The sequence below is a fragment of the Humulus lupulus genome, chromosome 6 (assembly GCF_963169125.1).
Source record: "Humulus lupulus chromosome 6, drHumLupu1.1, whole genome shotgun sequence".
NCBI classification, from domain to species: Eukaryota; Viridiplantae; Streptophyta; class Magnoliopsida; order Rosales; family Cannabaceae; genus Humulus; species Humulus lupulus.
In genome coordinates this window covers 29,118,729-29,131,288 of record NC_084798.1, presented here as the reverse complement: position 1 = coordinate 29,131,288, position 12,560 = coordinate 29,118,729, and the positions used below count along the sequence as shown (strand labels likewise).

The 12,560-nt window shown below is 31.5% G+C and overlaps 1 protein-coding gene across 1 annotated transcript; it reads right to left on the bottom strand.

Annotated features, from left to right (window-relative positions):
• Positions 1–853: 853 nt before the first annotated feature.
• On the bottom strand, positions 854–11,368 carry LOC133781976 (7-deoxyloganetin glucosyltransferase-like). The gene is made up of 2 exons (XM_062221100.1): positions 10,852–11,368; positions 854–1,926 (listed from the first exon to the last, which is right to left on the bottom strand). Exons 1-2 carry the CDS (start codon positions 11,354–11,356, stop codon positions 986–988), a joined length of 1,446 nt encoding a protein of 481 aa, XP_062077084.1. The 5' UTR covers positions 11,357–11,368; the 3' UTR covers positions 854–985.
• Between the last annotated feature and the right edge of the window lie 1,192 nt (positions 11,369–12,560).

Here is a 12,560-nt window from a genome sequence, read left to right as displayed (position 1 = left end):
TTAATGACTATAGTGATATTTACTAGGTTGATAAATATTAAAACTATTTATATTAATTTTAATGTTAGTTATGTTTAAATTAATTAAATGTTTATTTTTATTAAATTATATTATAAATTATTTTTAAAAATAATTAAATTTAATAAATATTAATTTATTTAAAATTTAATTTTAAAAAAATTATAAATACAATAATAGCGGCGGACCCCGCGGCTAATATTAATGCCTCGAACATAGTTATTAGCGGCGGAACCCGCCGCTAATGTCCGCTGCTAATAGTTGCTTATTAGCGGCGGGTGTGTCAGTCCGCCGCTAATAATCATTATTAGCGACACTTTTTTAGGCGCGGGGTATTAGCGGCGGAGGCCCGTCGCTAAAGCCTATTAGCGGCGGACGTGGCATTTATTAGCGGCGGAGTCCTCCTCCGCTAATAATGAAATTTGTTGTAGTGTCAGTTTTTATGTAATAACCGAAGTCTATTCTTAATTTTTAACTTCGGTTTTTGTACAACTTTTAACTTCGCATGAATAGACTTCGGTTCCTATTTCAACGATAACCAAAATCTATTAGCCTAAAAAACCGAAGTTAAATGTTATTTTTATAGTAGTGTGTATTCAGAAAAAAAATACAAGGGCCAAAATGGTATTTTCTCATTACTTAATTTAATAATTTGTATGATAATATATATTTGAACATTTAGACATGTGAGACAATAAAATTATGGTATATGCTAGGTGCTCTATAGCCATACTATTCTTATATAGTCCTTTCTAATGAATGAATGCGTATATGGGTTAAGTTGCTGCAATTAATAAACAGTTAAGTATATAGATATATATTTACTGTGTCTGTCTAATTACGTAGCTCATCAAAAGTTCATTGATTCTTATAACCAAACATACACAGTACTCTAGACACCCAATACTTGTACAGTAGTCATTTCAAAATAATAATACTTGAATTAGCCGAACCAACTGCAGAAAAGTTAGGGTTTTGAGAATGGAACCAATACCTCTGCGATCATCTTATCAAAATTCACCAAAGAAGAACCACCAGGCTCAGTTGAGTCCTCCGCCGTTCTCTTCCACTCCATGGCCTTTTTTCTCATCTCCTTTCCTTTCTCTCCATCAATCAACTCTCTCACAAGTTTTTCCACTTCATCTCTTTTCACATCTGAGTCAATTTCCATTCCAACCCCCAAATCAGAACACAAAAACCAACAATTAGTTTGTTGGTCAGCAAAGAAAGGCCAACAGATGATTGGAACTCCGGCACTTAAGCTTTCGAGTGTCGAGTACCAACCACAATGCGATAAGAAACCTCCAATTGCAGGGTGGTTCAGAACCTCTGTTTGTGGGCACCAACTACAAATCACACTTCTCTCTCTTGTCTCTTCCACAAACTCAATTGGTAAAATCACTGAGTTTTCATTAACAAGGTCTGGCCTTATAACCCAAACAAATGGTTTCCCACTATTGGCCAAACCCCAAGCGAATTCAATGAGTTGTTGAGGGGTCAGGGCGGTGATGCTGCCAAAATTGGCATAGATTACTGAGTTGGCTTGCTTTGAATTCAGCCATTCCAGGCATTCAGTCTCTTCTTTCCACAAATTAGATTGGATGGAAGACAAAATTTTTGGTTGAGTTTTCTCGACAAGTTGATGGATGGGGCCTACAATGTAAATTGGACATGGGAACATGGACGAGAGAGCATCCAAGACTTTGTGCTCAAATGTGTGGAAAGTGTTAAATATAATAGCAGAAGCTTTAGCAGATGCCTCAGCAATTTCTATACAAAAATTTAACATATAATCATTTCGATCAGTGGTGCGTATAAATGTAGGAAGATCCTTCAGTCGAATGTTGTTCATGCCAGGAATATAGTCTAAAGTTGTGTCCAAATAGCCGCTTGCCAAATAGCTCTCATCTGTACAAATAAGTTTTAGATATTGTTAATAACTTGAAAAAAGAAAAAACACTTTATATATTTATTTTATAACTTATTAATCATTCTTCTCTTAGTGGAAAATGACTATCAGCTGCTTATGTAACTATACCAAACACTTCAATAATAAGGGATATTTGCTAATCAAATGCCTTTTCTTTTTTTTTTTCTTGGGTAAATTCTATTTGTTTTGTACTTTTTTTTTATATACTTAAAATGTCGGAACATTGCATCTGTTACTATCTTCTATATATTAACTTTTCATTAGACTAACACATGTCACAGTGTAATTGGTCCTGCTTATAAATTATAAAATTGATTAACCATTTATAAATTTGTTTGAATTTTTTTTTAAAAAAAAATAAAAGTATATTTTGACATCTTTAATGCATTAATATATTTATAATATTTTATATAAAAAATCAATATAATTCATCAATTCATTCAAAAATTAAATAAATAAAATCTAACAACTAAAAAAATATGTACTTTTATTTTTTATTTTAAGTTTAATCAATTTTATAAATTATTTAATGATTTAAATATATCTCTTCTATATATAAAAAGTATATAAATAACGGAAATTCTTGGTTTTAATATTTTTTTTATTTTTTTCGGTTAACTTTAACAGAATATTCTTATATTTAATAAAATATTTTTATATTTAACGGTAGATTATATACATGACTTAAACTTAAATAAAATTAAATAATTAATTAATTAAACAAATTAAAATAAGATATTTTTGAAATATTTTACCATGATAATTATTTAAAAATAATAAACTAGATAATTTATAACTTAAATAAAATTTAATTTAACTTAATATTATATTAAACATATAATATATATAATCTTTTGTTGTTAATGCCAAATTCAAAAACTAGAACAAATAGAAACTTAAACAAAAAAAAAATTAATTGATTAATTAAAATACGATATTTTAAAGATATTTTATGATAGTTTAAATAATTAAATCATATTTATTTTAAAATAATAAAGACATATATATCATTTTTTTAATTTATCTTATAAATTTGTGTGATAGTTTGTTTTTTATCAAGTGATTTGAGCTTTTTTTCTTCATCAAATTCACCAAAGGACATTGTGAGATACATTAGAAACTCAAAATAATTGATAAATGTATACTACTATCTACACTATGACTTTTTCTATTCTTACTTTATTTTTATTATTAATTTCTTTTTAAATATATTATTATATTTTATATATATGTCATGTAAACATATAAATATATATATTGTGTTTAGATGTGATATATGTAAGAATTATTAATATAAATATTTATATATAATATAGAACTATAATTTATTCTATTATATATATATTTAAATAAGAGTGAACTATTTTTTTATTAAAATTATATACAATATTTACAATTTTAAAACTAAGCAAATATGCATTTTAAGTTGATTCTACCTAATATACTAATAAATTTTAAATGAGGGTATTTTTGTTTTCATTAAAAAAAATTTAAGATTAAAAACAAATGAAATGAACCATTTTAAACTATGTAAAATAACTTTTTGTTATTTTTAACTTATTTAGAAATTCAGATTTTTTTTTTGCCCTAAAAATCTAGAAATTAACTTGATAATTAACTTAAATGAAGAGAGAGCAAAAGTAACTTTTCTTTTTAGGCTGGGTATTAAAATTAATAAGGGTGACATATAACCAATAAAAATAGGCTATTTATCCTGTATGGGCCGCTATGCTACTGAGGGAAGTGTTAGAATATTATTTGTTTGGTATATAAAATCAACTAATTGATTTAATATATTAAAGTCAACATTTAATTTATTGACAAAATATTCTAATTAATGGTCAACATTATTTGTTACCTGATTTTGTTGTTACCCGATTTTTCATATCCCAACTGATTGAGGAAATATCACAATCTGTGGCAGAGACTCTGATGGTAGGTCTCACTCTATAAATATAGAGTACCGGTCCCCAAGCTCGCTGCTCATTCTGACTTTCAGTAACTCCATCTAAAAGAGTTAGTGAGAGCTTGGAAGTCCGTGTACTCGTTCTAATTATTTTCTTTTCTTTTGTAGATCTAAAGCTAGATCGAGGTTATCAATAGCAATGGCTGGAGGTATACAATATTCGATTCTTTTGTATATGTTCATTCTATATATTAATTCCGCCTACATGTATATAGGATTGTTCATATGCCCACTTTCATATTATTCTAACATTTGGTATCAGTCGCCAGTCTACATCTCTGCCTTGCTAATTTTATCTGCATATATATTTATTTGATTTATATATGTCTTCATATTCATATTCATATATATATACATATATCTACGTTTTTTTTTTGTTGGCCTACATTTAACAAAATTTCTTTTGGTAATTTTATTGTTTTTGTATTGTTTTGTGTTTACATATATGTTATATCTAACATATTTTGGCAATATAAACAAATTATACACATATATTTTTTTTATGATTTATAGATGTGCATATGTCTTCATCTATACACATATATTATATATTCGTGTATATAGTTTTATATATTGTTTGAGGGCCATATTCATAATTTTTATTTTTTTTATTTTTATTTTGATAGAGAGTTTTAATGTCTCATATTTTTTGATTTTTTGTTTCAAAACTAATTTTCCACATAAGTACCATTAGAAATCCTTCAAATTATTTTTTCTAATGATCTATGTTTCCAAATCAAGTTTTGAGAATCAAAAATCAGTTTTGCAACCTTCATGTACCCGGTTATGGCCAAAAACAATTTTGATATTAAAGTTCTATTTTTTGTTGTAGTTTAATCAATCTAATGTCATGAATCTCTTTAGACATGAATTTCGAACCAATTTGGACAATAAATTTTATCTTGCCAATTTAATTAAAACATATAATTTTGGTAAATTATATATTTGGAAATTAATTAAAATGTGCACTTACTTGATTTTGGTGTATGGTATATTTCTTTTATTCATGCAATATTAAATAATTGTGCTATTTTAAGAATGTAATAAATTTTTACAATTAAGTTTGTGCAATTATTTTATTAATTCACGAAATCAGTAAATGATGTTATTGTCTTATTAAGCATGATTTTTTCTGCCATTAAGTATATATATGGAATTATTGTATTTTCGTACATATAATTAATTATACTAATTTGTATGATTATTTTGTTCTTATTCATGCAAAATTTATTTTGAGTATAATTATCTTTAATTTTATATGTATGCCTTTATAATTTTAAATACATTATATATATATTCCATTATTGTGCTAGATATATTTAGATTATATTCAAAACATTAAGGTAGGTTGAATAATATTTAGCACATTAATCTTCATAATTTATTCATAAAACATTTAGGGTGAATAAAATTATGAATAATTCATAAAAAATTTTGTGGTTGACATAAGAACGCATGAAACTGAGACAAATGCTCAAATCTAGAACGGTTTTTAATGATCTTCGGACGACCACACTAGGAGCACTACTCTCTGTGATTGCCTATTATGTTATAACGAAATTGTTCTTAGGTCTTCCTAGAGCCTAAAACATAATGTCTAGTGAACCATATAATTTTACTTAATTAGGGAGTAGCCACAGCATCTTTAATTATATAAAATTATATATTAATTTGAAAGGATCACATAATGGACAAAATTGTGATTGATTATATAAATATAACAATTTTACCCCACAGGGATTTTATTATATTTATATAATCAATTAGGATAATATATTAAATTAATTTTCTTAATTTACCTACAGGAGTTATGATAATTAATTTAATAGTTTTATCATAAAGTTTAATAAAGATAGAAGTATCAAACCTTACTTTATCCCAAATAATTCGTTTGAATATTCTATCATCCTTTACATCCAATTTTATTAAATTAAAAATTTAGCCCACAGGCAATTTTTGTTTAATAAAATTTCAATCTTCAGCATGTTATACATTGGTAAAACATGACTTCATTAAGCCTCAATCTTCTAAATCTAAGTTTGTAATCCTATTCATGCAGCTTCTTCATCATCCTCTAGTTTCGCTGAAATCCTTACCGAAATTCCTAAGCTTAGGGGTGATAATTTCAAAATCTGGAAGGAACGAGTTCTTCTTCATTTAGGCTGCGCCGACATGGACTACGCAATAAGGAAGGACGAACCTGCTGCAATCACTGCGACTAGCACTGCTGCTCAGATCGCACTATATGAGAAATGGGAGCGGTCCAATCGCCTCAGCATCATGTTCATCATGTCCAAGATCCCTCTGGGAATGCGTGGATCGGTGGAGCAACCTGAGAAAGTCAAAGACTTGATCAAACTGATCGATGAGCAGTTCGACACTTCGGACAAACCACTTTACAACAACCTCATCCACCAGTTCTCATCCACAAAACTCACTGGTGTCAAAGGAGTTAGAGAACATATTTCAAAGATGAGGGACATTTCTGCTCAACTGAAGAAACTCGATGTAGTCATTCCTGAAACCTTCTTAGTCCACTACATCCTTAACCATCTTCCACCTCAATATGGGCCTTTCAAAATTTCCTACAACACACATAAGGACAAATGGAGTATCAATGAACTGATAACCATGTGTGCTCAAGAAGAAGCAAGGCTCCTGCAGGAACAAGGTGAAAGTGCTCACATGGCCACCCAAGGCAAGAAACGCAAACCATCCAAGAAGGACAAGGGGAAAAGTAAAGTGCCTCCCCAAGGCGATATAAAGAAGGATTCCATCAAATGTTTCTTCTGCAAAAAGAAGGGACATGCGAAAAAGGAATGCGCCAAGTTCAAGAAATAGATGGACGACAAAGGTAATCCAATTTCATTCGTATGTTATGAATCTAATATGGCTAATGTTAATATTAACACATGGTGGATTGATTCTGGATCGACAATTCACATTTCAAATTCCTTGCAGGGTTTACAAAACCTAAGGAAGCCAGTGGGAAGTGAGCAAAGCATCTTATCCGGAAACAAGATGGGCTCACATGTGGAGGCTATAGGAACGTGCCATTTAGTTTTAAGTAGCGGTTTTGTTTTAAAGTTAGAAAAGACATTTTATGTACCAAGTTTCTCTAGAAACTTGATTTCCGTTTCAAGACTTGTACCTTTTGGTTTTTCCTTTACATTTTCAGACAAATCTTTTAATTTATATAATAAATCTGAATGTGTTGGAAATGGTATTTTGTCTGATGGTCTTTACTTCCTTAATTTACAAAACAATACCGCTTATAATATTGTGCACGTTCACGCTGGCAATAAAAGATGTGTTATGAATGAGAATTCCTCTACATTATGGCACCGGAGATTGGGACATATCTCTATTGATAGAATTAGAAGGTTAGTAAATGATGGGGTACTCAATACCTTAGATTTTACTGATTTTGATACTTGTGTGGATTGCATTAAGGGAAAGCATACCTCCAAGTCTAAGAAAAGTGGTGTCCATAGGAGTTCCGACCTATTAGAAATCATACATACTGATATATGTAGTCCAGACATGGACTCATATGGTCAGAAATACTTCATCTCTTTCATAGATGATTACTCACGCTACATGTATATCTACTTACTTCATAACAAAAGCGAAGCGTTAGATGTCTTTAAGATATTTAAAGCTGAAGTAGAGAAACAATGCAACAAGCAAATTAAGATAGTGAGATCAGATAGAGGTGGAGAATATTATGGTAGATACACTGAAGATGGACAAGCACCTGGTCCTTTTGCAAAGTTTCTTCAAGAAAATGGGATTGTTGCCCAATATACCATGCCCGGTACACCCGAGCAAAATGGTGTTGCAGAAAGGAGAAACCGAACATTGATGGACATGGTGCGAAGTATGCTTAGCAGCAACCCTAAACTTCCTAAATCGTTGTGGACTGAAGCTCTAAAGACATCCGTGTACATATTAAATCGAGTTCCAACCAAGGCAGTCTCCAAAACTCCTTTTGAATTATGGAAAGGTTGGAAACTGAGTTTGCAACATGTACGCATTTGGGGATGCCCATCTAAAGTTAGGGTATACAATCCACAAGAAAAGAAACTAGACCCAAGGACCATAAGTGGATACTTTATTGGTTACATTGAAAGGTCTAAAGGTTACAAGTTTTATTGTCCATCTCATAGCACTAGGATTGTGGAATCAAGGAATGCAAAATTTCTTGAAAATGCCTTGATTAGTGGGAGTGATCAATCCAAGGACTTAGGTTCTGAGAAAGATCCTTCAGAATCCTCCACCTCAAGAGCAAGATTGATTGTGGTCGATAACACCCCTGCAGTCCAAATGGATGTTGAACCACCACAGCCAATTGTTGAAGATCCACAAGTCAATGATGAAGTTCAAATGGATCAAGTTGTTCAAGAGTTGCCTATAATTGTTGAACAACAAGCTGAACCACCCGCTCCTCAAGAGCCTGCTGGTGTAGCCTTAAGAAGATCCACTAGGACAATAAAATCGACGATACCTAGTGACTACATTGTGTATTTGCAAGAATCTGACTACAATATTGGAGCCGAAAATGATCCAGAAACGTTTTCACAAGCTATGAATAGCAAAGAATCGGAACTGTGGTACAATGCCATGAATGAAGAAATGAATTCTATGAAAAGCAACGGAGTCTGGGATCTTGTTGAGTTGCCTAATGGGGCGAGGGCTATTGGGTGTAAATGGGTCTTCAAAACAAAGAAAGACTCATTAGGCAACATTGAGAGACACAAAGCGAGACTCGTTGCTAAGGGATTCACTCAAAAAGAAGGAATTGACTACACGGAGACCTTTTCTCCGGTATCTAAGAAAGATTCCCTCAGAGTTATCCTGGCATTAGTTGCTCATTTCGATTTAGAGCTACAGCAGATGGATATGAAAACTGCCTTCCTAAATGGTGACCTAGAAGAGGAGGTATACATGAAACAACCAGAAGGATTCTCCTCTAGTGATGGTGAGCATTTGGTGTGCAAGCTTAAGAAGTCCATCTATGGTTTAAAACAAGCGTCCCGCCAATGGTATTTAAAATTCCATGATGTCATCTCTTCTTTTGGATTTGAAGAGAATGTCATGGATCAATGTATATACTAGAAGGTCAGTGGGAGTAAGATTTGTTTTCTTGTTTTATATGTGGACGATATTCTTCTTGCAACCAATGATAAGGGCATGCTACATGAGGTGAAGCAATTTCTCTCAAAGAACTTTGAGATGAAGGATATGGGTGATGCGTCTTATGTCATTGGCATTAAGATCCATCGAGATAGATTCAAAGGTATCTTAGGTCTATCTCAAGAAACCTACATTAACAAAGTTTTAGAGAGATTTTGGATGAAAGATTGTTCACCAAGTGTTGCTCCTATCGTTAAGGGTGATAAATTAAATTTGAGCCAGTGTCCAAAGAATGATTTTGAAAAGGAAGAAATGAAGAACACCCCATATGCTTCTGTTGTTGGAAGCTTGATGTATGCTCAGGTATGCACACGACCCGACATTGCCTTTGCTGTCGGAATGCTAGGAAGATTTCAGAGTAACCCGGGATTAGACCACTGGAAAGCTGCAAAGAAAGTTATGAGGTATCTTCAGGGTACTAAGGATTACAAACTCATGTTCAGACGAACCGACAACCTGGAAGTAGTTGGCTACTCAGATTCAGACTTTGCTGGTTGTACTGATTCACGTAAATCAACTTCTGGTTACGTGTTTATGTTTGCCGATGAAGCTATATCATGGAGGAGTAACAAACAGACCTTGACTGCTACTTCTACTATGGAAGCCGAGTTCGTTTCGTGTTTTGAGGCTACATCTCATGGTGTATGGCTAAAGAGTTTCATTTCAGGCCTTAGAGTTGTAGATTCTATATCTAGGCCATTGAGAATGTTCTGCGACAATTCAGCTGCTGTAGTCATGGCTAAGAACAACAAGAGTGGTAGTCGAAGCAAGCACATCGACATCAAGTACTTAGCTGTGAGAGAACGTGTTAAAGAAAATAAAGTGGTCATTCAACACATTAGCACTGAATTGATGATTGCTGATCCTATGACGAAAGGCTTGCCACCTCATAAATTCAAGGATCATGTAGTGAACATGGGACTTGGTTCCCTTATGTAAATTTATTGTACAAACTGAAGTTATTATCAATGAAACTCTTATTTTGATGTTTTCTCATATTTATGCGCATCTTAATTTTATTTGAGAAAATTTTATCTTCACAGGACCTGAATAAACATAAGGTTTATTCGTTTAAGTACATAGCCACATAAATTACATTGTTATGTAATAAATATATTGTAATGCATGGAAGATAATACTCGTCATAAAAGAGGACCTATCGCCATGATTCATGTGTTTATTATCTAACAGGGATGATCGTCGGGCTTAAGTAATACATTAATTTAAATGCTGACCAAGTGGGAGAATGTTAGAATATTATTTGTTTGGTATATAAAATCAACTAATTGATTTAATATATTAAAGTCAATATTTAATTTATTGACAAAATATTATAATTAATGGTCAACATTATTTGTTACCTGATTTTGTTGTTACCCGATTTTTCATATCCCAACTGATTGAGGAAATATCTCAATCTGTGGCAGAGACTCTGATGGTAGGTCTCACTCTATAAATATAGAGTACCGGTCCCCAAGCTCGCTGCTCATTCTAACTTTCAGTAACTCCATCTAAAAGAGTTAGTGAGAGCTTGGAAGTCCGTGTACTCGTTCTAATTATTTTCTTTTCTTTTGTAGATCTAAAGTTAGATCGAGGTTATCAATAGCAATGGCTGGAGGTATACAATATTCGATTCTTTTGTATATGTTCATTCTATATATTAATTCCGCCTACATGTATATAGGATTGTTCATATGCCCACTTTCATATTATTCTAACAGGAAGTACGTATATTATTTACCTTTCAATGGTACGAGACCTTTTTCAACTAGTTTCCGATAATGTAGAATTCCCATGAAGCTGCAGGCACCAATGGTCCAGTAATGCGCAACAGGTACTCCAAGTTCTTCCGCAACCTCAGCCGCAAACCCCATAGTGCCATCGGAAACGATACAACTCACCGGAGGAACACCACTCGAGCTGTTGTTGCTGAGCTTCTCGAGAAGCTTCCGAAAAGGTTCCAAGCAGTACTTTGGGATGCTTTTGCAGAGAGACAAGATGTCCTGCGTGGCGACGGCTTTGCTCTCCGTCGGCGGAAGGCCGTCGGGGATCGATTCGAAGCGAAAATCGGGCGGGCCGTCGAGGGAGTGAGGGCCTCTGGATTTGAGGAGACGGTTGTGGTTGAAGTGGGTGTTTACGAAGGTTATGTGGAAGCCTCTGTGGTGTAGAAGCTTGGCCAGTTTCATCATAGGGTTTATATGGCCTTGCGCCGGGAATGGAATGCACACCGCATGAGGCTTAGACATTATTGGCTTTTGAAGTAATAATCTTTGCTAGCTGTGTGTTTTTACGATATGCTGATGATCTGTTATCGAACAAGTATAGGCATATATATATATATATATATATATATTAGTCAAGAGCTGGTGTGGGCACGAGCAACCGTTTGAATGTTACTCTTTTTTTTTTTAGCATTTTGCTAAAAGAACGAGTAAGAAATATATTTTTGTTTTGAATTATTTATATGAGAAGAGAGTAACTAATAATATAAATAAATAGTTCATACTTAATAATTTATTTATTTTAATTTTGGAAATTGAATTGATTGTTTAAGATTTTATATTATTATTATTATTATTATTATTTTTATTATTATGTTTTTTTGCCACTTTTCTATTTCACTTATAATTTTTCTTTATTTAATAAATTAAAATATATATTGTGAGAAAATAATTTCGTTGCAAACTAATATTTTTTTAAATATTTAATTCAACTATTTACAACTTTACAGATATTTTTTTTTATTTAAGAAGAGTTAAATTATATTTCAAACAAAAGATGTATATATTACATAAATAACAAGTTGGAGTATTAGTGAAATGAGTCAATGGAACAATATTTTTTTGTTGGAAAAAAAGTAGTCTTAATTAGTTATTAAAAAAGTAGTCTTAATTAATTGTTTATTTTAAAAAATGAATCTATTATTAAATGTATAAATATTCATGCTTAAAATTATATAAAAATTATATTTGAATATTGAGGAATTATATATTTTTTTTGTTTGAAAAATTTGTAAATAGTATTAACAGGTTGTAAATTATTTGTTTATAACTAATATGATCTTAGAGAATTAGAGTAGTGATATGTGCACTCAAAATACGATAAATGTAATTGGCTAAAATATATGTAATTGACTAAGTTAAATTACCACATCACTATGCGTAATATTTACTAATTGAAATTGACTTTAACAAATAGTTTTATATTGTTTGTTGAATACGAATCCGTTAGTTGTAATTCTTCTGTTGTCTTTTTGTATTGTGATTTTTCTTTTGCTATTTTTTTCACACACTAATGTACTATATATATAATACTACTTTTTACTATTTTTACTTTAATTTATGATAAGTCGATTGTGGTTTAAGTTGCTCAACATAGATAGATATATTTTTCAGTATTTTTGTCACATATATATAAAAACAAAAAATTTATAGATCATGTAATAATTAC

Excerpts from the sequence above, each read along its gene's own strand:
- LOC133781976 (XM_062221100.1), bottom strand. The coding sequence starts at position 11,356 with ATGTCTAAGCCTCATGCGGTGTGCATTCCATTCCCGGCGCAAGGCCAT. Across the intron at positions 1,927-10,851 it reads AGGTCTCGTACCATTGAAAG|ATGAGAGCTATTTGGCAAGC; the intron begins GTAAATAATATA and ends TTATTTGTACAG.